Source organism: Pleurodeles waltl, chromosome 8 (assembly GCF_031143425.1).
Source record: "Pleurodeles waltl isolate 20211129_DDA chromosome 8, aPleWal1.hap1.20221129, whole genome shotgun sequence".
Classification (NCBI taxonomy): Eukaryota; Metazoa; Chordata; class Amphibia; order Caudata; family Salamandridae; genus Pleurodeles; species Pleurodeles waltl.
The window spans coordinates 318750471-318777114 of NC_090447.1; the positions used below are offsets into that span (position 1 = coordinate 318750471).

The 26644-nt window shown below is 45.8% G+C and overlaps 1 protein-coding gene across 2 annotated transcripts in view; it reads right to left on the minus strand.

Moving 5' to 3' along the window:
* The window catches only part of NME7 (NME/NM23 family member 7), a 657734-nt gene that overhangs the window by 216413 nt on the left and 414677 nt on the right, over positions 1–26644 (minus strand). For both annotated transcript variants that reach the window (XM_069204166.1, XM_069204165.1), the window contains exon 8: positions 22644–22708. In XM_069204166.1, coding sequence (XP_069060267.1) covers positions 22644–22708 — 65 coding nt within the window. The remainder of the gene's footprint in view (positions 1–22643; positions 22709–26644) is intronic.

Here is a 26644-nt window from a genome sequence, read left to right on the forward strand (position 1 = left end):
AAGGTCAATAGACACAGAGGAAAAGTAAGTGGCAAGCACAGGAACCAATGAAAAGCAAGGAAAGGAAGGGGACGGGATGTAAGCCCCTTTTAAGATGTATATTACATATAATAGATTTCACAAGCACAGCATAAGAGCTGCACAGGCGAAACCTAAAAAGGGCATAATGAAATATAAGACCTCTGCACTAGGCTATCATAAGCCTTACTAAAGTAGTAAGGAGGGGCAGGCAAAAAGTCAGGCACTACCTAGAAACCTCCTCACCTTTAACAACAGAATATGCTGGCCCACCTCCGAACCCTACTACATACCAATTAGCAGTGTTCAGGAAGAGCTAATCAGGAGCCCTTTCTAACAAGGACCTCATTGAATATTGAATTTTCTCCATCCTCCCTCACTTCAGTGTTTTGGTCTCCACACTCCAGTCAGAGGAATGCAGTCAGTAAATATACAGTGTCAAAGCAACCTGTGTCCACCCTCCATCTTGTGCCATGGTAAACCAGAGGTCACTCAGAATGCATTCCACTGGTCCCGCCACTCCAACCCTCAGCATACACAGAGTCTTACTACTACACATGTGCTCCACAGCACACGTGGTAGACAAGGAATATCAGTGCAAGGAGCTAAGAGTCTCATTAACCCAGAACTTTATAGCTTATGGTTAGAAGACTGCACTCTTCTCTAACATAGAAAAAAGGTTATCTCAAGGCTAATAAGTCACAAAACATGGTAGCTGTCAACGCTGCATCATGTAATCAACCAAGGATGTGGACAGCAGTCCAGTGTTGGTTATGAGGGCACACTTAGTGCAACCCTCTAGAACACAGAACAGGTTCATGGTTGCAGGGCCAACAAAGAAGTCAAGATCTCACACAGTGGCGGCCGGCAGCTTTAGGAGGGAGGGGGGCGGGCAGGAAGCGCGCACACACACACACACACACACACACTCATTCTTTCACACACAGACACGCATGCACATCCATTAACAAAACTCATAACATTCAAACATGCACACACGCACCAAACATTCATTTAAAAAGTTCACACACACTCATTCTTTCACACACTCATGCACGCACATCCATTAACAACACTCATACCATTCAAATATGCACACACGCACCAAACATTCATTTTAAAACATCACACACTCATTCTTTCACACACGCATGCACATCCATTAACACTCATAACATTCAAACATGCACACACGCACCAAACATTCATTTTAAAAGTTCACACACACTCATTCTTTCACACACTCATGCACGCACATCCATTAACAACACTCATACCATTCAAACATGCACACACGCACCAAACATTCATTTTAAAACATCACACACACACTCATTCTTTCACACATGCATGCACATCCATTAACACTCATAACATTCAAACATGCATGCACGCATCAAACATTCATTTTAAAACATCACGCACACACACACTTACCTTCAGCCTCGAGGTCCCACGAGGGTTGGGACTGCTGCCTTCCCTCATTGGCTGACCTCAGGTCAGCAAATGAGGGAAGGCAGCAGTCCCAGCCTCGTCACAGAGTGGGATGGGGTCAGTGAGACTGCTGACCCCACCCCACTCTGTGACGAAGTGTCACTGATTGGCACTCGTCCTGGGCGCTTCAGGGCGAGTGTCAATGGGTGACGCTTTCCTCGTCACCCAGGGGAGGGCCTCAAGGCACCTTTGCTGAGCCGAGGAGGTCACGCCCATAGGAGCTGTGACCTCCTGAGCCCAGCAAAGTTCAGCTCAGGCAGCTAGGAGTCTGCGCAAATCGTGCATGTCTCACTCCTGGCTGTCTGAGCTGAAAATGAAGACTGTCTGTCAGGCTGACTTTTGTTCAGCCTGACAGACACTCCTCATGAGGGGCAAAAGGTGGGGGGCGTGGCCCCTCCGCCCTAAAGGACGGGCCGTGCCTGGTTTCACATGCAACAAGGCAATCAATGCAGGGGTACACACTTGCTAACCATGCAGGGGACATTCCTGTATCAACATTCAAATAAGTGTGAGTGCAAATCAGATCTATCTGTAGATAATATATTAACGTAACTTAATGGTGCAATATCAAAACGTTTGCATGTTGTTGCTATTGCATGCGGGTAGCCATAATTACTGATTAGGCAAAGAGATCTTTTAATTGATAACATAGGAGCAACTGTTATATCTTTCAAAATGGGCCAATGTGTGTGTAAATGCCATGAAATGATTTTAAGAATTTGGAGCCGATGTTGCAACTTATGTTTTGCAATAGGTGAACCCACAGAGTAAATGCACTGTAGAACCCTTTTGAAGATGGGGGGTTCAGGGCACTGGACTTAGTACTATTCGGCACCATATGTAAATGATGTTGTTCATTTCCTTGGTCCGAGCTAGTAGAAGAAACAATGATGGAATGCACACCCCAGTCTTTTACTCCTCCCCAAACTAGACCACTCATGAACACTCAGTGGAGGAAAATATATGTCATCTGCAATACAATTGGAGACATGGATTCAGCCAAAGTGGAATAAAGTATAAACATTGTTAGTTTCCCAAAACTACATTTAAATTCAAAATACTACATTTGCTTTCCTTCTTATGGGAGTTATTATATATATATCTGTACAGCTATAAAAAATACATCTCTACAGCTGCAAAAAATAACTCCCTAGCTGCTTGTTTATAAAATTTAGAAATTGATGGAAATAGTCTTTTATGAGTGTTTTTATGGCAGGGCCTGCTTTGTGATGGGATACAAGTACAAGTAAACAACTCATAGTTTGCTTATGTCACTTAGGGAGAAGTTAGGCTATATGGAAAATAGCTAACTGCATTTCCATTGTTTTTTTTAAACTTATTACACAGACATGCATTTCAGGTTATCCCTGTACAGGAACAGTCCGTCAACTTACAGATGTTAAAAATACAACACAGCATGTCGGAAAGCCCACAATCCAAGTGACATTTTAAGCAAAATAGCAAGTAGCACAGCAAAAGATCAAAGACAATTGTGATTTCAACTGACCAGGGCTCTCACTATAAAATGGTCAGTTAGAGATTAGAGCTAAAATTAACAGAAAATTAGACCAATTTGGATTTTAAACATGTGATAGAAACTTATCACTCTCTGTAAAAACGTATCTAAGGAGTATGTGGATGGATCTTCTCCCCAAAAAAGGGCAGACACCCGTAAAGACTGGGAAGGTGACATGACATTATCATGTTTACTATCTATCAAAAGAGGGACCTGGAACAAGGTCATCCACAATGTGGGGGATCAGGAAGTACAGTAAATGGTTTTATCATTACCTTCACTTTATGATAATTTCAAAAGAAAGAGAAAACGTTTTGAGAAATGTAGGAGCCCTGAAGAATTTACTTAAGGTTACGAAACATGTGCTAGCTGTTTCTGAGACATGTCTATTATTTATTTTGAAAATTAGATTAAAGAGTAATTTGTAATCAAAATTATAGGTGTCTCTAAAATGTGCGACTTTCCTTTATGACGTTATCAACTTCCTGTACTTATGCTATTCCTGCAGATTTATGTGTATTTGTTGGACCTCACTACCTGGGCACTGGCTTCCTTCAGAGGACCGGTGGCACAACATCAGGCCTCTCACAGACTAGAATCCTCCACCAGCTGTTGTGGTGTAGCAGCCATTTTGCCACAGACTGTGGATGGGAAGTGCTTGATACAATGGACTGCACACAACTCTCAACCTCCAAGGACAATGAAAAACAATTCACAAACACGACCATTGGCACTCCATCAATGTACAAACCATCTGAGATCGATTAGGTATATCATGCTTGTATATGCCATTTACAGTGTTGACATTCATGAAAGATACAGATCTGACAGTCACTAATTCATAAAACATTTGCTGTCTTGAGACTATAGATAAATGCATATGTTTGGGAAGTGCCAGGGGAAAAACAGAAATGAATAGCCAAGACAAAATGTAACACATTTAGTGGATTATCAGAAATAATATTCTGAATAATAATACTGAAACAATTATATCAAAAAGAGTGTGTACCTGATGTGAAAGAGTAACAAATAATATTGTAAAAACAGGCACCTGAAGAGAAAAGCAAAGACGGTGGAGAAAGAAACAAGAACTAGACAGATGAAAGATAAAAGAAGAAAAAGAAAAAAACATACTTTTTCTTGTAATGATTTAAGTGAAGGGACATGGAATTATCCAATCCATAATGCCCTTTAAGCAATCCTGTCACTGAGAGGTAAGGGTGACAAAAGTTAGAAAAATGTGTGAGTAACCCATGAAGGAGAAGGCCAAAGATAAATCTTAAGAAACACTCTAGTCAAGAGCAAGAACTTCATGAATCAGAGTAGTCAGCAGTGCAATACATTAACAATAAAATATATATATTTAACAATGACAGCGGATTGTGGGTACAACATTATATGGTAACAGGCTCAGCTTATTGGATAAGATGCCGAAGTACTGCTTGGCCCACAGCTGCATCTGTGGTCTGTGCTGAATCCAGACAGTAGTGCTGGGTAAAATTGTGCCTGCTCTTCCTTAAACCTGGAAGAGCAGGCACCATTTTACGATGGAGGCATATATTTTCAATGGAGACCCCAGCAAATAAAGCCACTTCTGTGGAAACTGCTCCTGTAAAGTGTGCTTTAGTCTTTTGTCCTGAAGGCCTGCCCGCCTTGGAATGACAGAACTGAATGATTGATGAAACCCATCTTGCTATGGTGGGCCTGAAGACTGGTTCACCTTTGTTATCTTTACCATAGGTCACAAAAAGTTGATCAGCAGTACGAATATGCTTCATGGGATGTAAGTAAAACTTTAAGCATCTCTTGTCATCATAAGTATGTAGACTTTTTTCAGCTAGTGTTTGAGGATTGAGAAGGAAAGCCTTGAGCATAAACGATTGATTTGGATGAAAATCGGTGGGTACCTTTGGTATGAACTTGACATTAGTCGGCAGAATTACCATGGTGTCTTTGAATTGAAAGAAATGTTCCTTAAAAGTGAACACCTAGAGTTTGCTTACTCTTCTAGTGGAGGAAAGGTCTCGTAGCATAGCCACCTTCCAAGTAAGGAACTTCAGTTCAGCCCTGTGAACCTTCTCAAATGGACTTTTAATCAGTTGGGATAGCATAGTGTTAAGCTGGCATGCAGGCAGCGGTGACTTTACTGGAGGTTATGTTCTGAAAAGTCCATTAAGAAATTGGACAACTAAGCTGTGCGACCTCAAAAAAGGAGATCCTAAAGTTCACCTTTACCTTAAAAATAGCAGCCAGATGCACTTTGACAGACGAATGTGTTAGACGGGATTTGGCTAGAGACAGTAAATATGACAACACTTACTCAGGAAATGATGTGGTAGGATGTATTTTAGATTTCTTGCAACAAAGACAAAATCGTTTCCATCTGAAGCGATTTGTTTTGTTGGTAGAATCAGCTCTAATCTTTGAAAGAATACTCCTACAATCCTCTGAAATGTATTGGTGCTGTAGCTCACTGTGCTGCTCAGTAGCCAAGTTGATAAATGCAGAGAAATTGGGTCTGGATGAAGAACCTGCTGATTGTTCATCGACAACAAGTCTACTTGGGGCTTAAGTTGAATGTGGTTGTCCACTGACAACATGAGGAGGTCTGTAAACCAATGTTGTCTGGGCCATTGTGGAGCGATGAATATTAACCGGCATGGTTCCCATTTGATTTTACTGAGTACCATGGGAATAAATGGGATCAGAGAAAAAGTGTAAGCATCAATTACGGACCATTGCATTGAAAGGGCATTCCCCCAGGACCTCTTTTGAGGGCACCCACTGGTGTAAAACTGGCATTTCTTGTTGTCTTGTGATGTAAAGAGATCCAGTTTGGGTTTGCCCCATTGCTGAAATATGGCATCCAGACCCAGTTGGTTCAATTCCTATTCTTGACAAATTTGGGTTGTTCTGCTCAAGGTGTCTGCTAGAGAGTTGTGTACTCCTGGGGATGTTCTGCCCTTATGGTCACTTGATGAGGAACTTTAAATCCTCGGCAAAAAAAGCTTGAAGAGCCAGTGAGATTGCTCTGAGCTTCAGGAAGTTGATATGCAGTTTCAACTGCTATGGAGCCCACTTGCCCTGAATTTGGAGCTCTTGCAAATGAGCTCCCCATCCTTGTAGAGAAACGTCTGTTGTAATGATGTATTCTGAAATGGAGGGAAGGTATGTCAATCTTGCAGAGAGATTGTTGGAGCTTGTCCACCAGGGAAGAGCTGCTTTCATGACAGGTGTTATCTGAATGATGTTGTTAACTGCACTTCTGACTGGAGCCGCTGAACGTCCAATTCCTCTTGGAAGGGTTGCATTTTGAGATGAGCATGATGCACTAGGAGAATGGCTGAAGACATGAGGCCTATTAGAGATTTGATTAGGCAAACTGAAGCACACTTTCTTTTTGAAAGGGAGTGAGCCAGAATGGAGAGTTGTACCTGACATGACTGTGAATCTCTTACCAATAATATCTAGTCGCCTGCTCTCATTGTTGGATGGAGAAATGATTGGGTCGGAAGGATTTTAAGACCTGCGTTGTGCAGTCTGAGTAATGACCGAATCAGGTCTTGGTTGTCTGATCAAACAGGCAGGTGATTCCTCTGGTGCTTTGTGTTTTTTATCTATTCTGGGAAGAACGGCAGTGACGGTCACTGGTGTTTTTATTATTTTCACTCCTTCCTCCCAGATATAGTCTACACAATCGGTATTGCTCTGATTGTTTTTCTGGATTGGTCCTTGAAACAATATAGAAAACAGTCAGTTTGTTTAACAGTAATGGGATGTTGGAAACACTTGGCGGCTCTCTCCATTAGCATGTGTAATTCACCAATATCTTCCAGTGGAGAATCTACTGGTTGTGGAGTTGGAGGAATGTGGTAATCATCCCATTTATTGATGACGGTGGAATTGTCTGTTATTTCACCTTTTTCCTTATCCCCCATCACCATACGCATTATCATCAACTATTTTAGAGGAGGAGGCATGACAATGTGGGATTGCAGCATCATTTTTGGGGTAGGTGGAGGAAGCATATGTTCGGGCAATTTAGATGTAGGTACTACTGCAGATGGTTGTTCTTCAGCTGATGTTGGTAAGTGCTTGTAAAAGTCTTTAAGCATGCTTTGCAGGTCTTTCACTAAGGTAGCCAGAACCTGGACCATGACTGGTGGTGGTGGAGGAGGAGCATAAGGATGATATTGCTCCACATAGTGGTGACCCTGAGAAACAGGCTCATATATTCCTGTTCTTCCTCTTCAACCTGATACTTGCAAGTCAAAGGGGATGTGAGCTACCCCAAACATCCCTTGATCGTTTTCTGATTCAAGAATATTCAGCAAGTGGCTGGGTGTAACTAGGGACATTTCAGCAGCCGATGTGTATTTAGGATGAATACTTTGTGGAGATGGCAAAATTGTTGTTGATGAGGTCACTGACGGTAGCATGGACGGCGGGGGCAAAAGCAATAGTGATGTTTTTTTTGTGCTTGAACTTTACCAACGACGAGGAGGACTTTTCCGACAGCTATATAGTTGACGGCGTAGTCGATGAGGTAGTCAATGACTGTAGTACTGACGCCAGTGCGGTGGCCGGTGGTGTTGGCACAGTTTTAGTCAACCTCACTGTTGTCATCAATGCAGTGTACCTCCTCGACAGCGTGGTCATCATAGTCGATGACGCGGAAAACGTTGTCAACGATGGAATGGATGCCAACAGTGAAAGCGTTGATGGGCTTCCAGTCATGGAAATCTCACTTCTCGCTGCAGTCGATGATGGTTTAGACGTCATTGATGCTGTCAACAATATTTTAACAGTGAATTTAGACTTTTCTGAGACAGGTTCAGATGAGGATCTATGTTTTAATGGAAGGGCTGTAGATGGAGTAGAAGGCTCCGATTTAGAGGCTGAGGATGCCCTTTTTCATTTTTCCTCTTGGGAGAAGCCTTCCTTAGATCCATAGTGGGTCTTTTTCAAGACTTTTTGCTTTGATGAGGGGACTCATGGTAAGACCTTTCCCTCTTTCTGGAAGTCTGTGAGGAGGTGGAACACTCACTACTTTTTGCCTCAGAAACGACAACAGTCTTGGTCTTAAGTTTCTGCTACCATAATAAAATTCTTCTCCCACGGTCATTGAGGGTTTTTGTGGAAATGGTTCGGCATATCTTGCAGTGCCTCACCTTGTGGGATGGATGAAGGCAATATATACATTCATTATGAGGATCTTCTGAATAGAGCCTTTACTTGCCACAGGTGGCACTAGGTCTGAAGAGTATTTTCTCTACCAGTTCCAACATACTGGAACAGAGAAGAACAATTTGGAAACCACCAAATGTGAAAAAACTGAGCAGAGCTCAGGGAGACTCCATCAAACACGACATACGTTGAAAATCTGAGGGAAGATGCCTCTGTTGGAAGTGTTCGAAGGGTGCTGTCGCCTGATTGGTCATTGTTCAACTTTGGTCCTTTTTTGAAAAAAGGACATGGCTAGACTATTACGCAGAGCCTTGCTTTCCCTTTACAGTCTATTATACTGCTATATACTGCTTACTATGATACCGTGGGACTCCCCACTTCGATGACGGGGAATGAGTCAAGCATGTGAATCTATGAAAGATACCCCAATACTGGAGAATGAGCACTTACATTTTCATATTCCAAACAGATGTAAGAACATCAGTGAATCTAAAAAAGGCTAGAATTAGTACAAATAATTATGAGGATTACTGTTATATTCACCAGGGGTGTAGTGACCCCGTCCACATTAGCAGCTACTGAGGGGGTGAGTTTTTTATGAGTCTGTTATCTGCAACCTGACAGATAAAGATCATAATTGCCTAAAACAAAAAAAAGAAACTTGGGTTGCTAAAAAAGCAAGAGGATGGAAGAGTGGATGCACGAGAGGGTGAAAGGATTGATAAGTGGGTAAAAGGACGGATGGGTGAGTGGGTGAAAGTATGGGTGGATGAAAGGATGGGTGGGTTAGTGGGTAAAATAATGGATGAGTGGATGAAAGGATGGATGAATGGGCAAAAAGATGGGTGGATGAGGGGGAGAAAAGATGTGTGGGTGAGAGGACGGGCAGCTAGGTGGATAAGCATGTGAAAATGTGTAGATGGTGGATGAAAGGATGGCAGAGTAAATGGAAAACTAAGAAGATGCATGGATGGATGACAGAGTAAAAGCAAATCTGAAAGGATGGATGTGTGGTGGAAAGTGCGTCAGTAAATGGAAATCTGAGAGGATGTGTGGGTGGGCAAAAGGATGGCATAGTAAATCTGAGAGGTTGGATGAATAAATGGAGAAAAGGAACAATTGATGGCTGAAAGGGTTTATTGAAAGATGGGTAAGGCAAATGATGGCTGTATGAGTGGGTGGGTGGGTGGATGTCTGGATGGGTGCATGCATAGATAATGGATGTGTGAACAGATGGATAGGGGAAGGTGTAATGGAGAAAGATTGAATGAAGGATGAAACAATGAATGGATGACAGAATGTAAAGGTGAAACGGTGGATATGAGCGGGTAGGTGAAGTGTGAAAGGATGATGGATAGATGCTTGGATGGAAGTGACAAAGAAGTTCTAGGGAGGTTCGGGCTCACCTTACATCACGTGCTTGGTGCTGTCAAGGTTTTGGTTGAAGTGAGAGGGTATTTTACTTTTCTGGCTACTCCCTTGATATCCACTGACACTCACTCTCACCGTAGCCATGCAACAGCTTCAGGGCTTAGCTCTCAACTCTGCTACTATACCTTTGTCATTATACTTTTGCCACACCTAGTGTAAATTTCTGTTGCTGTGCCATCATCGTTTGTTGTCAGAGCAAACATGTAAACAAAGGTTGATTGGCTACAGGACTAAAGAAAGTTTATAATCACTGCTCATTAGCAGTCCATGATGGCAGAATCACAATTAGGGTTAGGTAAACAAAATGTACTATTTCAATGCAAAATTCAGAGTGGAATGTGTGCGCCTGTAAATAAGTTTGCAGACAACCATACAGGCATTCTCAATAAACACGGAGGAAACATATTCACTTATGTGGGTAGAAATATATCCGGTGGAGACTGTCATCACAACTTGCCAATCCCATCCAACTATATCCTGCTGCATCCACCTTCATCTAGTTATTCACACCGCCACTTTGTCACCTGATAGACTATCTGGGGACAGTCCCCACGTTTATCACTGACAGTGTGAAGTAAGTTCGAGAGGAGATCGTCCCTAGCATGACATCTACGTGGTCAGCAAGGAGATCATGTGGGCAACAAAGGGAAACAGTGGTCTGCAAGGTTATTATTTGCTGCCCAGTGTGGCACATTGATGTTTCCTAAGTACATGGATCATCACTGCTGCAAGCACTGGGGAGACCTCCAATACAGGAAGACATCATAAGATATGTTGGGGAAGATCCAGTCCTGCATTCCCCCATCCAGAGGCACATATTGGAAGTGATCGACTTGGACCTACATGCACAGCTGCCTGTGAAGGAACAGCAGAAAGCTTCAGGTGAGTCACATGCATTGGCACATGCACTCAACGATACATACAACTCAAACTTGCTGCCTTTTGCATATCTACCTATATTTAACGTTGGCTCACCTGGAAACAGCTTCTTCTACCTTCCACTCATCACCTCATGCTCACCCTCCACGCCAGTGTGTCATATTCCAAACAGCAGTCAACCTCCACTGACGTAAATGTTGTACCATGTGCCTACACAATCAATAGACCTCGTACAGGTGAGTGGCACGCCATATTTCTCTCTTGAGATCATGCATTTGAGCATTTGCAACACAAATATACTAACAAATATTCAAGATGCCAGAGAATGATGGAAGGGAAAGGGAGGCTATACCGAAGGTGCCCATCTCAAATGGAAGATGGCCAATCCATGCCGATTTTCAATACTCATTTACAGTAAATGTAAATACAATGACTAAGTAGAACTTTATACAGTGTTACTTTGAAAATATGACAAGGATGTGGCTCACCTGAACATACTTTGGGCACTCCCGGGTTAAAGAATAGGGCGAGAGATGAAGATATAGATACGCTATATAATTTGCTTTTAATCAGAGTCTGTAGAGAAAGGTAAGAGCAACAGTTCACTTCTGGAGTTGTGGTAGATGCGGTTGTCTCAGGTGTTTACATAAAGCTTTACATCTTTTTCAGCAGATGGACAAGGCACAGAAAGGTATAGGGTACAGCAGGTTTATGTCTGATTAGCAGGAGGATGTCACCATGGAATGCAGGGAAAAAATTCTGTATATGTTTTATGACAATTTTTGGAGTATAAAGGGCGGCACAGCTGTAGCAACCTTACAAATGGATAACTAATGAGCCCAACAACGAGAAGAGACTATTGGCTGGGGGCTGTGAACTGAACCACTTGACGATGTTAAAGTGTTTGTGCCTGGCAACTCGGAAGGCCAAAAAGGAATGGCAGGGCATAGCCCCATTCAACAATCTGAAGGACTTACTTGTTGGATGTTATATTTTGCCACTCTTGGAGAAAATGTCTGATGCTGCCTCTAACAGGGGAATCAGGTGCTACTAAAGGTCAACTTAAGGGGCTTGGGGGCTGGACGTTGCCTACTTGAACCCTGTCCCCAACCCCAAATGCAGGTAGGGGTGCCTGTTGCGGGAGTGGTGGGTCCTGAACACCAAACTTCAGGAGTAGCCTTGAAAGAGGCAAAACTGCTGAGGATACTGCTATGCAGGAGTATAAAGGCCCAAGGAATGCACCACGGTCCAACTTTCTTTGAAGCGTTCTAGTGCAGAATTGGCCTTCTCGACAAGCAGGCAAGATTGGTAAAAATGGACAAGTTACTGACCTTCGGTAACAAATTATCTGGTAGAGACTCTATCTAGCTGCAGATTCCTTACCTTAGAATTCCCTGGTGTCAGCTTCGAATCTGGAGTTTTTCTGCTGAGCAGTACCCTGCACGCGCCGTCGGGTGGCGTTGTTCAGATCCACGTGCGTCGTCCGGCTCCGCGTGGCATCATCAGCGTCGTTGGAGCCAACTGTGACGTCACGGCTTTCTATATAGGCACCACCCAGGCACGTGTATGTCAGTTCTTTTCCACAACTTCCCACGCCAGAAGCGCAGCGTCATGGAAAAAACAACTTTTTTCTGATTGTCTAAGCAAAATGACATGCCCTGGAGAAAGAGTAAAAAATCTGAAAAGACACAGGGAGGCCTGGGTAGGTGTAAGGAATCTGCAGCTCGATAGAGTCTCTACTAGATAACACATTACCAAAGGTAAATAATTTGTCAATATGATAGAGACTTCTAGCTGCAGATTCCTTACCTTAGAATAGATACCCAAGCCATAACCTCCTAGTGGTGGGCTGCGAACATATACTTTACACAAGGAAGTCCTGTAGGACCGAGTGAGCAAAATGCCCCTCTCTTCTCACCTGACTATCCAGGCAGTAGTTTTTTGTGAATGTGTGCAAGGGAGCCCACATTGCCACCTGGGAGAGGTCTAGAACCTGCACGCCTCGAGCTAACGCCATGGTAGCAGCTTTCTCCCTCGTAGAGTGAGCTCCCAAGCCCTCAGGAAGCTGCTTCTTAGCCAATGCGTAGCAGATTTCAATACAGAGAACAGCCCAGCGTGAAATGGTTTGTTTCTGGACTGCCCGACCCTTCTTTGCTCCAGCGTACCCCACAAAGAGTTGGTCATCCACCCAGAACTCTTTTGTGTGGTCAAGGTAGAACGACAACGCTCTTTTTGGGTCCAATCGGTGGAGACGCTCCTTTTCTTTAGAGGGATGCGGTGGAGCAAAGAAGGTGGGTAGGGCGACGTTCTGACCCAGATAGAAAGGGGTCACCACCTTGGGGAGGAAAGAGGCACAAGTTCTGAGGACTACCTTATCAGAATATATTGTGAGATAGGGCGGTTTTGATGATAAAGCCTGCATTTCATTACTCTCCTGGCAGATATGATCGCCACTAAGAAGGCTGTTTTGATAGTGAGCAGCCGGAGAGGACAATTATGTAAAGGCTCAAAAGGAGCACACATAAGAAAAGTGAGCACCAGATTAAGGTCCCACTGCGGCATAATAAAAGGCACAGATGGAAACATATGTAACAAGCCCTTTTAAGAATCTCTTTACAATAGGAGACTGAAACAAAGACTGTTGATCAGACATAATAGTTTGTGATCCGCTAAGCCACGCCGGCTGAGTTTGTCCGCTCTGGCTTTCAGAGAACCTGCCAGGTATTGAACCACCAGGGTTAGGCCCTGGTGTTCCAGCAACATCCAAAGACGTAGAGCCTCTTGACAAGGGGTCCCCGACCCCACACCGCCCTGCTTATTGCAGTACCACACCGCGGTAGTGTTGTCCGTGAACACCTGCACTATCTTCTCTTTCACAACAGGAAGAAATGCCTTTAATGCTAGCCGGATCGCCCGGAGCTCCAATAAGTTGATGTGGAGCCCTGATTCCGCCGGAGACCAGAGGCCCCTGATCTCCACCTCTCCCAGATGGCCGCCCCATCCCAGAAGCGACGCATCTGTCACTGCTGTAAGATCTGGTTGGGGAAGGGAGAGGAGTCTGCCTTTGACCCAATCGCAGTTCACTAACCACCACTGCAGATCCTTTGCAGTTCCCTCCAAGATCTGAACCATGTTGGTAAGATTTCCCTGATGCTGTGCCCATTGGAACTTCAGGTCCCACTGCAGAGCCCTCATATGCCATCTGGCATGTTTAACTAATAGGATGCAGGAAGCCATGAGTCCCAACAGCCTCAGACTCTGTCTCACCAAAATCCAGGATAGAGGCCGAAACATCGGTTTCATAATCTGAATATCCTGGACTCGCTGCTCGGGAGGATAGGGCCGAAACTGCACTGTGTCCAGAACAGCTCCGATGAAAGGGAGCTTCTGAGAGGGAGTCAGGTGTGACTTCCGCACGTTTATAGTGAACTTCAGCGAATGCAGGAGGTCTGCCGTAGTCTGAAGGTGGGTGACGAGTGCCTGGGGCGTCGGAGCCTTCAACAGCCAGTCGTCTAGGTAGAAGAAGACTGAAATCCCTAACCTGCGCAGATGAGCTGCCACCACCGCCATCACTATGGTGAACACCAGAGGGGCACTGGTGAGACCGAAGGGGAGCACGGTAAACTGAAATTGCATGTGGCCCACCTTGAACCGCAAGTAACGCCTGTTGGCGGGCAGAATGGGGATGTGAAAATACGCATCCTGCAAGTCCAACGCTACCATACAGTCTCCTTGGTCTAAGGCAGACAAGATCTGAGCAACAGTGAGCATCTTGAATTTCTCCTTCTTGCGGAAGAGATTGACATCCCTTAAATCCAGGATAGGGTGAAGGCCCTTTTTGGGAATAGTGGAAATAACAACCACTGCCTACTTCTGACATCGGGACCCTCCCTTGGCCAAGAGAGATGTAACTTCCTCGCAGAGTAAGACCAGATAATCCTCCATCAGCTGTTCTTTTACCAGAGGGATAAATGGAGAGAAAGACTGGAAGGGGAGGGAATAGCCCTTCTGTATGATCTGCAAGACCCATTCATCCGATGTTATGGACTGCCAGTGAGGAACATGAAATTGAATCCTTCCTCCCCGACATGGTCTTGCAGAACCATACTATGAAGGCTTGGGTGCTGTGGAAGAGGGGGGCTGGTGCAGAAGGGGAGGCTGGGTGGTGGCAGACCTCTGGCCAGACCCTCTGAGTCTGACGGTACCACGACCTCGTCCTCGCACGGGATGCTGTGTAGCCAGAGGACGGTGGCTAACCTGTGACTGGTGTGGTACCGCACCCGTTCTGAAGCCTCGAAAGGGACGATAGACAGACTGCTGGCAAGCCAGTGCTGAGAGGCCCAAGGATCTTACCGTAGCTCCAGAATCCTTAAACATCTCAAGCGCAGAGTCTGCCTTCTCACCAAAAAGGCGAGAGCCATCAAAAGGCATGTCCATCAAACTCGACTGGACATCCCCTGAAAAGCCAGTGGAACGCAGCCAGATGTGGCATCGGAGGGCCACCGTTGATGAAATCGCTCTGCCCAGTGAGTTGGTCGTGTCCAAACCACACTTGATGGTAAACTTGGCTGCATCTCTCCCCCATCCTTGACAACCTGGGTGAGAGTGTCCCGTACGCCCTCCAGGACCTAGGGCAGCACTTGTGCCACTGTATCCCATAAAGTTTGGATAAAAAGGCCCATTAGGCAAGAGGTGTTTACCGACCTCAATGCCAGGCTGGAGGAAGAAAACAACTTCTTTACAAGTTGATCTAGCCTCTTGGATCCCTTTCCGGAAGGGAAGGCACTATGGGAATTGGAGGCTTGGACCACCAAGCTCTCCGGAGTGGGGTGCTGAGTGAGGAAACTAGGGTTGTTTGGGGCTGGTCTATGGCGGCGGCCGATTGCCCTATTCACAGGATCCCCTGTGCTGGGTTTGGACCATCTTCCCAGAAGGACATCTGTGAGGGCTTCATTGAAAGGTAAGATCTGCTCCGATGTAGCAACCCCCGGCTGAAGCACCTCCGTCAGGAGATTAGCCCTGACTGGCACCGTAGACAAGTCTAGGTCCCTATGCACCACCATGGCATAAGATGCACCCTCCTCCATAGCCACAGCAGGAGGAGAGAGCCTACTAGCATCTGGAGAAGTATCCAGTCCACTGGCTTCCCCTAGATCCTCATACCAGTCCTGTTCAAACTCTCATTCATATTCTAAAGGGTCCTCAGACCCCTTCCACTCCTCTCCTGTACCTGGCTGTTCTGAATGAGCCTTAGGCACTGATCTGGGCATAATCAGCGCCGAAGTCAGAATCAGCGTGGTACAATGTCGTTCCGGCTCCAGATCATCCGGAATGAGGATGGGGCTACCACCACCAGTGGGTGCCGGTAGTGGAGGGAGCATCGACGTCAGGCCCGGCGCCCGAGGTCGACTGTGAGACCGAGGCTGAAGCCACCGACGTTGAATCTGATGGGGCCCCTGCTGACCCTGCGGGGCCCAAAAACCCACCCGAGGGAGCAGCCCACTCAAAAACAAGGCGCATAGCCTCATAAACTTCTTTAAGTTGAGCAGGGGTCGCTCCGGTTCGCGGAAAGGGAAGAAGACGGGGAGTCAGCCCTGGCGACGACTCTGTGGAGCCACGCATGGAACGTCAACGTTCCCTAGATGCCTCATGGCGAAGTCAAAGTACGCTTGGACTTCTTTTTGTGCCTCTTACCTGAATGCCCGAAGACCTTGAATACGAGGAAGATGACTTGGGGCTCCTGAAGCGGTGTTGTGACCTCCTCCTAGAGCGGGACCATGATCTCCTCAGTCGCGCTAACCAAAGAGTTGCCGGGCCGCTAGAAGTTTGAGAGATCTCTCTCTCAAGGCCTTCGGAGCCATAGCCCGACAGTCGGAATATGACTTCGAATCGTGATCCTTCTCAAGGCAACAGAGACACACCTGGTGTGGATCCGTAACTGACGTGGTGCGATGACATGCACCACTTGGTTTAAATCCAGTCTTTCTCAAAGACATTGCTCAGAAAATTTAAAAATCCTCAACAAAAACATTGAAAAGGGTAGCTCTTTCCAGACCTGCGCTTAACCGTCGCGGAGGGAAAAGAACAGACGTATGCGCACCGGGGTCGTGCCTAAATAGAAGGCCGTGACGTCACAGACGGCTCCAGTGATGCCACGTGGAGCCGGACGATGCCCCCCAATGTAGCACGCAGGGTACTGCTTAGCAGAAAAATTCTAAATTCGAAGCGGACGCCAGGGAATTCTAAGGTAAGGAATCTGCAGCTAGAAGTCTCTATCAGATGCATGTCCATAAGTAAGGCCTGCACATCACCAGTGAAGCCCCTGGATCTTATCTATGCATGATGCCAAGCCACAGCTCTAGCAATCAGTGGTGTCCAGTACAGATTGGATTACATTTTTAGCCTCATCCTGAACATCCTGTATTGTTTGAGCCAGGGTGGTGTGAACTTTCTCTGGGACTGCTTACAAGATCTCGCAGACCATGATTCACAAAGCACAGGAATATCTACTCAGCAAACAGCTGGCATTGATCAACTGGAGGGCTGGCCGATGAAGACATTTATTTCCTCAATGCCTTAATCTTCTGTCTGGGTGAGGGAGTTGTAGGGAATGAATTTGCTGCCAGTAGAAGCCTTGACCACCAGATTTTCTAGAGTAGTTTGCTGCATGGAGAAGTCAAGGTTGCCTGACACCAGCCTATTGCAGATGGCTACCTGTCTATTCACCAGTAGGCAAGAACAAGGTTTACAGCAAGTTCCCATTAATGTGGCAGTCAGGGATTCAATGAATGGAAATAAAGGCTCAGAGGAAGCATGCCCAGGTTGTAAAATGTCTGTTAACTAACCATAGTGGGGAGCTGTAAATCCAATAGCTCAACTGAACATCTTGTGACCACACAAAGGAAGAACTCTCTTCTGTTGACGGTATATGGGAGAATGTAAGCCAGTGTCAGGGAAGTGTTCAACCCCCTAGCCTCCTCTAAATCAATGTACAGATTGTCACTATCATAGTGGAAGGGAAGATTATCCTCGGCATCTCGAACGTTGGTTGATTCTGCTCAGAGTTTGAAGTTAAAAGTTGCTACTGTGCTGGGGTGCAGCTCTGAGGTAGAGGCCTGGTCCTAGCTGAATGAAATTGAACTGGGACCGGGTGCATCAGTAAGGATTCAGGAAAGGACCTTGGTCGAGGCAAAGACGAGTTCAGCTTGAAGTTAAATACGACTATTGGAGAAGAGTCCTGCTCTGGCACTGGTAGTGTCAGGGCCAATGTCGACATCAATGGGACCGGCTGGCATTTTGGCGTTGAACTTGAAGTCAGCTACAAAGCTGGAGCAGAACCTGAGATAGGTTCAGGAGGCACAGATGGCCCTGAAGATGTGTCCGCCTGCAGTATATCACCTCCATGGATTCTTGGGGCCCAAAGGGACACCAGAGGGAGCTGAAATAGTACTGAAGATTTACCACATGGCTTCATTGAAAGCCTCGATCTGTTGCACATTGCCATTGCCCAGGAAAGTCAGGATGCATCCAGATCAACTGCAGAATTGGCTCCTTGGTCTGGGAACTACAGTGAGACCAAGAGGCACCCTGATGTCCTTGCAACTTCTCTGGCAGAGAGTGGTGGGATGGGTACATATCTCACTTGGTCTTCTAGTGCTTCTGCTTCGACTCACCAGAAGGCTTGGGCCTCGATAAGGAGCTGTCACAGGGACAGCCCTAAACACAGGTACATGTCCGTGCCTTGGGCTTCAAGTGGGAGCGTGACTTCTATGACTTCTTTCGGTGTTCGGCAACATATAGCTTAATTTCACAATCCCAGATATGTGCAACATAGGCTGCAACATCTGAGGAGCAGGAGAGAAATAGGGGACCATGCCAACTATGGATTCCACACTCCAACATACTTATGAGAACCTGGCAACTGGCACAGATGGTAATGGAGCTGGAGACCGCCTTAGCCCACAAACAGGAAAATGAGGATGAGCTAAGGCCATTCAGACCACATGTGTTAAATAGGAATAATACACTCTCTTCTCCTCATCTAGTTACCATCTTTCCTGGCTATGCCAGAAAAGACAGAGTCTGGCACCCTCTCTGTCCACCTGCACCACACTTTTGAGAAAATTGCACATTGTTTTGTTGTCCCTGGCACCTTGACATCATCTCTTAACAATGCTTTTATTGAATTCCAGCAGACATGTCAGACGTATTTGTATATTGGCCCACAAGATCTGGCTCAAGGTTCCAAAATCACTAAGACTATTTTAGAACCAGAACTGAAGAAGGCTATCATGGACATGCAGGCCCCCAGTTGTCCACCAAACTTGATTTTCTGCTCCCAAGTCTCACTGGCCAGCATAGGGCCACATGTGGGCTACAACAAAGATCATACCAAACGCCTCCATCTCTCCATCTGCTAGTTTATTTTGTAACCATAACATTTCAAAACGAAATGCTGTACACTGGAAAAAGTAGCAGTACACAGGCCAGTGGGCGCAAAGTGGTTAACACTAAAACCACAGTGTTTTTTGTGGCATGATTTATTTGTTTCACCTGCATGTATATTATTGGGGGTAGAAATTGGCATGCAACTGTTTTTTGCACTCATGGAAGGAAGGGTTTTCTCAAATGTGTAGGGGTAGAGAGTTTCAATGTAGAGGGTCTAGAAAATAAGAGGACCATAACCTGGTGGTCAAAAGACAGTGGTCAAAGGGCAGCTTTGGTGACTTTGGTTTACAGACCCAAGGTATTGGGCTTGAGCATACTCAGCTATAATGACCGAGAGGAAACGTGGGGCAATTCCCTTTGCTGCTTCGTGCATAAGCATCAATAGCTTGTATACAGCCCTACTTCTGGCACATGGACAGTCACCTTAGTGGCCACATGATAGGGAAATCACCTCATTCCTGGGAAAAAACCTAGTCCATGCTGGGTGTTGTTTGAATTGGTTGGAAAGATACGTGTTTACAAAGAGAGAAAATACAACAGTTTTGGATAAGTTGAACTTAAGGGCCCATAACACCGTCCAGTGACAGATGGCAATGACGCAGTTAGACATTCATGACTGAAGCAGTGAGAAAGTAGAAAATAAGAATACATATGAGGGTCTACTGTGTAAAGAGTGTATAATATGTGCAAGATTGATTGGGGTCGCATTCCTGACTTTTCTCTGCTGGAGGCTCGTGGTTTAGAGGAAACATCACGTGTGTGAACAAACTCAACTATTTAAAAAAGATTGTTAATAATACACCTGACGAAGTAAGCATATTAAAGCAGAGGGGAGAGGGAAGACCTAAAAACTTGGCAAGAAGACTAGGAAAAGGTGCTTAAGCAACCTTGTGAGGTAGAAATACCACTGAGCCTCCACCAATTCCTGTTAAAGATTTTACTTTAAAATCATTCCTGACTACATATTATGAAATTGACAAGTGATAGCTGTTGCCTGAAATGTAAAAGTGAAGGGAACACTATAAATTGTCCACAATGTGGGGCCTGGGCATCCTCTTATCACCCCAGATTGATGTACCAGGAATTCTGAATGAGGTGAATTTCCTCGCTTTAATGATAGTGATAAAGGAAGTGGTCCAAGGAAACTCGTCCATCCAGCGTTCAGTGGTGTAGGTGCAGGGACTGGTATAGGTCATCTGATAAGGTGATTTATGAAGACAGAAATATCTGGCCTAATTTGAGATAGTATGTGGTCAGTCGAAGAGGCACTATGGGGGTCATTATGAACACGGCGGTGTTTACCGCTGTGTTCATGCTGGCGGTCATTTCACTGACCGCCAGCCCCCCTGGGATCCCGCCGGCCGCATAATGAACATTCTGCTGGGCCGGCGGGCGGAAACATTGTTTTCACCCAATGGCCTATCAGAATGCATGGCCGAGACATTGCCGGCGGGACAATGCCTCTGTGCGGTGGGTGCAGCTGCACCCGTTGCGCAGATCACTGCACAGGGGCCCCTGCACTGCCCATGCCAAGCGCATGGGCAGTGCAGGGGCCCCTAGGAGGGCCCCGGAGCACCCCTACCGCCAGCCTTTCAGTGGCGGGGGAACCCACCAGGTAAAGGCTGGTGGCAGAAGGGATCATTATCTGAGGGGCAGCTCTGCTTGCAGCACTGCCCTGTCGGAAAATTATTTCTCCACCGTCAGGCTGCCTGTCGGCAGCAGCCTGGCGGTGGAGGAGGGCCGCCTATGGCGGCCCTCACTGTGTTGTTTATATGGCGGTTCAGACCGCCATGCTGGTGGCAGTCTTTTCCGCCGTCGCCGGCATGGCGGTCTGAATCGCCATGTACATAATGAGGGCCTATGTTTGGTGGAGGATGGAACACATCCTAGAAAGTTTATGCCAAAACGAGATCCCTAGTCACACATCCTGAAATATAATTGGGAGTTAGGACCACAGAAACCTTACCCAGTCAATCAAATTTGATGCTTATAGAAGTTATTTGATTTGAATGCACTGCCCCTCTATCCACGAACTCAGTACACAAGCTAAACATATATATGTTGCGATTTTATTTTTTATGTTCTTGCAGGTGAAAAACTCGATAATAATGATTTATTTCAAAATAGATGGCATGATAACCATAATGAGAAGGTGAAGCCCTGTAATCAAACAACTTTCTAAAATGTACACATCACAAGTGAGGCTTCAAACAGAGAAAGAGCCCCAATAACCTGCAAGGAAGTAAACAGACACATTTGAAGCAATTAACAACACATCCACCAACTGCACCAACACTTAGCTGCAGATAAGCCAGAAAAAAAACAGAGTACAATAGGGAGATGGGCCATACGATTCTGGCTCCTATGCCAGAATACTAAGTGGAACATCACTGGAGTATCACTGGAGTGTAAGTAGAGGGAACAAATAAAATCCAAGGCAAGTGGCATCAGTGCTACAATGGTCTGTTCTAACCGTACTTGGCCACAAGAGAGGTTGCATTGAACAAGAGTTCTTCTTTTGTTGTTTTAAGCACAATCAGGTGTGACATCACTTCCAGTTAACCTCCGTACCTGGAAACAATCTGACCCACTAACTTAAATCGTTGACTCGTCAGAAGGCTGCTTGGACAAGCTGTTATTTCAGAACGGTGCTTGAGACCTTAGATGCATGTATTTCCATCAATGGAGGTGGGCTGACTCATGATGGTCTAATGTCATAGTGTATTTTCAGGGAAGGCCCTAGTGCTCCACCGCCTAACCTCTCTCACGGACCTTATGCTCAAGTCGTACTCCATGCCCTGCCTGGTACTGGCTTGAATTTAGGTTTGTGGGACCTTCCAATATTTATCTCGAAAGAACTCAGGGAACTCCCTTCTTGGTAAATTGGTCACTCTGGCTAACATGTAAGGCCGATCAGAGGATACAAACCTTATAATAAACTCTTAGAGGGATGTGGCACAAAGGCATTTGGTTTCAGAAACTAAATGTCTTCAGTATCTCCCACATGTGGGGGTACCTCCACTCCAGGAATATGCAGAGGGACATTACTTGGATTAACACATGGGCCGCTTTCCTAGCCACTGCATGTGTTTGCTGGAGTGAGTGAACAACCAAGGGCCGCTTTTTGCCTCTAAGCATAGATGAAGATAGGTTTTTCAAAGTGCCTGAGCTACAGGAACAGATCATGGCGCGTTCAGCCACAATCAAAATGAAATGAAGAATCAGGATGAATTGTGCTGCCAGAAATTTCAATCTGTGAATATCTCATTCCCTTAGTCACTAGCAGGTAGAGAAATAAGCGCAAACACTGCAGACAATGCAAAAGCCATTCTGCAGTGACTAGATCGATAGCACGCCAATATCTGAGAATACGTGGGAAGGTTTTAAAAGGCTATGCGGTATGTCAGTTGTACTAAATGAGAAAAATGTCTTGGACAAGAAAATCTAGTAGGGCGTCCGCGTGCGAGGCAGCGACACACGAGCGCTGGGACAACGGTGTGTGTGAGCAGCCTTACTGGGAATTATGTGCAGCCTCTAGCACGCACTGTGGGCAGGAGCAGGGCCGATTTAAAAAATACAATGCTATCCAGCATCCGTCCTTGCTAATGTTAGAATGATGACTCTCTGTTGAGAATATTTTAACTTTAAAACACAGCTTGGAATCACTCACCATCTGCATCGCTGAAATTTCAAACCCTGCGTCCATTATTTCAGTTATAATCTTCCCAGTACACTCTGCAAAGAAGAAGAAAAACAAATTAAAAAGTAAGAATGAGCAATCAGGTAAGCAAATACAAATTGTGCATTTACACGATACTCACTAAATGATACTTTTCTTCAAAAACGGAAAAATCACGAAATTGAATTACAAGTAGTGTGGTGTCCTAGGCCATCTAACAAAGATTTCAGCCAATTTATATACGTTTGACTCTTGGCTCTCCCTTTGATATTTTCTGTGATCCTCAACAAGGCATTTGTTTCACTATGCTTTAGTTAACCCAGTCTAAATTTCGATGGTATACAGGTTTGTGGTACCCTGCAATAATACTGAACATACTTTAAGAAGTTGTGCACCACCGAAGGAACGCAAGGGGGTGTGGACTCGCAACAAATCTACAGAGCCTCCTTTAATGCTTAGATTAAAATGAAGCCCTTGAACATTAATTAAGTCAAATCCATTTAGCACGTGTTGTGATGAAGAACAGAGGCACTAAAAATACTCCAGAGGAGAAACTGGTGGCCATGTTGGTGGATCGGGGAGTGGAATGTCAGTCTGGAGGTAACAAAAATACTACACGATAAAGATAACAAGGAATTCGGGACTTAGCCCTGATGTAGAACATTTTGAGTCATGGTATTAACATTACCGAGGCCCCTGGAGTTTTGGGTACTAACCAGGAAGCACTATATTTGCGTCTTTTTCACACTAAACTCACCGAGGTTCAAAAGACTGCCAGAACCAACACACTTTACGTTTATTTTTTGGAAATGTCTGTAATGGTGTGGAAATGAAAAAGTACCGGTAATAAGATTACTGACGCTTTTCCTTTTCTGAAGATGTCCTACGTGAACCAGTATGTGCCTTATGGGGAAAGAGACCGCAAAACAGCACAGGTAACTAAGACTTTTACACCAACAGCAGAACTCGGGTACAAAAAGTAAAGTTCAGCACGTTTACAGACAATAATATAATAAACCCTTTCAAGAAACAAAGCTGGAAAATTAAAAAACAAATATGTATGTATAGGAATATGGATTCTACAAGACACTGAAGCAGCAGCAAATAAGGTTCTTATCAAAAAGGGTGAAGAGGAAACTTGCTCTCCCTAACCCTTCGACATCCTCTTTCCCCTCCGCTCCCCCTTTTACTCCAGTCAATCTAACTAACAAACTCTCATATCCACAACTCAAATTAATTCATAATAATACTAAAACTGTACTCATTATTAAATTATACTAATCCATCACTAATTCTTTTGGGTACCGGAGTAGCGTGCTACTCATCGAAAAGCGATTCGACGCCTCGTCAGGGGTAGTAAGCGCTATATAAATACGATTACAATACAATACAATATGAAGTACATCAACCCTAATTTGCGGCCCAAGGTCCCTCAAAGTAAGTGGAGATTACACATTTTCCCATCTATTTTTTTATAAAGAGGTTTTATTGATTTTGCAAGAAACAATGATACATACAGTTAACACGATGCCAACGGGCACCAAATAATGATCAAACCCATGTCCCCAGCAGAACATTATAAGTGAGAGTTATACGCAATCTAGAAGCCTGCTACAGCCTCCCACTTCCCCCATATCTTATTATATTTATTCAGGCATCCTCTGGCCTCATATACAAGTTTTTCACGCTGGGCACACCAGTCCACCCCTCGTCTCCATTTAGTCAGTGCCGGGGCATCCCTGGCCTTCCAGTCCGCCATTATATCCCTCCTGGCCACCAGGCATGCCACCCCTAGGAAAGTTCGATCTGTTCTCCGCAACCCAGTGTCTCCCATGACTCCCAGAAGGAGGGGCAAAGGCACCCTCTCTATATCTTCCTGTAAGACCCCAGAGACTTCCTGCAAGACAGCTTCCCAGTAAGTCACCATGGCTGGGCAGGCCCATACCATGTGGAAGAAGTCAGCCACGGGGTTCCTACAACGGGGGCACTCTGCTGTGAGGCGGAGGCCCGCTCTGTGTAGTTTCGTGGGCTTGAGATAGGCTGTATGAAGATAGTAGGTTTGTATTAATCGGAAGCGAGTATCCATTGTAAGGGCACGCGGGGCCATCAGTGCTTCTGCCCAGTCCATCTCTTCCATGGGGTCCACCCATCCCTCCCATCGTTGGCAGAGCCCCCCCAGGGAACCAGCAGTGTCGGTGGTTAGGGTGCGGTATATCTGGGAAACACCCCCCCTGCCCAGGTCTCCCATCAATGCCTTTGCCTCCACGGGGCTATACTCGGGTATGGTGTCTCCTGTCTGGACATGCACTAGCAGGGCGTGGCGGAGATGTGGATACCGGTGGAACTGTGTCTTGTTTAATGAAAAGTGTTTCTAAAGGTCTTCGAAGGACCGCATGTGTGACCCTCCCCAGACGTCGCCCAGTGTTGAAATGCCTATGTTATCCCAGTTCGGAAAACCCTCCAGGCCTGCCACCTCCATCAAATGCCTCCCGTGCCATAGCGAGGTCTGCTGGGTAAGACGCCCCCACCCCCGTCAACCTCTGAGCTGTCCGCCATCCTTGTAAGACCACTTTGGTCACGTCCGGGACATCTCGGGAGATCGGGTTCCCGTAAAGGGTGCCAAAGATCCGGGAGTAGCCCATCGTCTGTAATTCCAGTCGATATGCGGGATCTGTCACCCACCCCCCATCCAGTCATTAATCACGAGCAAGTGCATCGCAAGGTGGTAGTATTGGATATTGGACATGCCCAAGCCACCGTCGTATATATCGCTCTGGGAAGTTTTTGAGCCCCAGTCGCGGACGGGTGCCGCTCCATATAAATTGGCGCGCTAAAGAAACCATCTCGCCGAACCATTTCTTGGGGATGGGAAATGGAAAGTTTTGCAAGAGATAGAGGAGCCTGGGGAATCATCATTATCTTATAAAGCGCTATTCTGCCAAGCAAGTTCAGGGGGAGGGTCCTCCAGTGCAGCAGATCAGTCTTGATTCTTCTAGTTAGCGGTGTAATGTTAAGTTCCCATGTCAACTCGGGAAGAAGTGAGATATGTATTCCTAGATATTTAAAACTGTTCCTTCGCACTGGGATGTTTCGTTGCCAGTCCATTCAGTCTCGGGAGCGATGTAGGGGGACCAGCAGGGACTTGGCGGGATTTAGAGTCAGTCCCGAGGCTTCCGCGAAGAGGCCCATGATTTCTAAAACGCTTTTGGTCGGGTTAGAGATATACAAGAGGACATCATCTGCGTATAACGCCACACGGTCCTCTCAGCCGGAGGGCCAGGGCCAACCCTAGATCAGTGGGTCGCCTCTCAGCAGTATCGCCAAGGGCTCTATTATTAGCGCAAAGAGCAGGGGGGATAGTGGGCATCCCTGTCGAGTTCCACGGCCAATGGGGAACAGGTCGGAGACCACTCCATTCACCTGGACTCGGGCAGTCGGGTTGGAATATAGGAGTCTCACTAGGCCTCGAAATTTGGACCCGAGTCCGTTTTTTCCAGGACCTGTTCGAGATAGGACCAATCCACTGTGTCAAAGGCTTTTTCAAAGTCGAGTAGGAGTAGCGCCAAAGGTGTGTGCGACAGAATTTTGTGGTGCGCCAGGGCCAGATGTAAGTCGCCTGATGCAGTGCCTAGTACCACGAGTGGGCATGAAGCCACATTGGTCAGGGTGTACCAGCGTAGGCATTACCTCCTTCAATCTGGAGGCAAGGATCGAAGAGAGCACTTTGATCTCAATATTTAGAAGTGAGATGGACCGGTACGCCGAGCAATGTCGCGACGGGTGTTGGGTTTTAGGGATCACTACAATTGTCGTTTGGTCGATCTCAGTGGGGAAGCAGCCCAGTTTTTCAGCTTCCTCATACATGTTAAGCAGGTGGAGACCCAGAATATCACTTGTTGGAAAATGGGTTATTGGTAGGGCAGGTAGGTACCTACACCTAGCAACAAGCCACTAACCTCCACATAGGTACAGTTAGGTCTCAGTAAATTAAT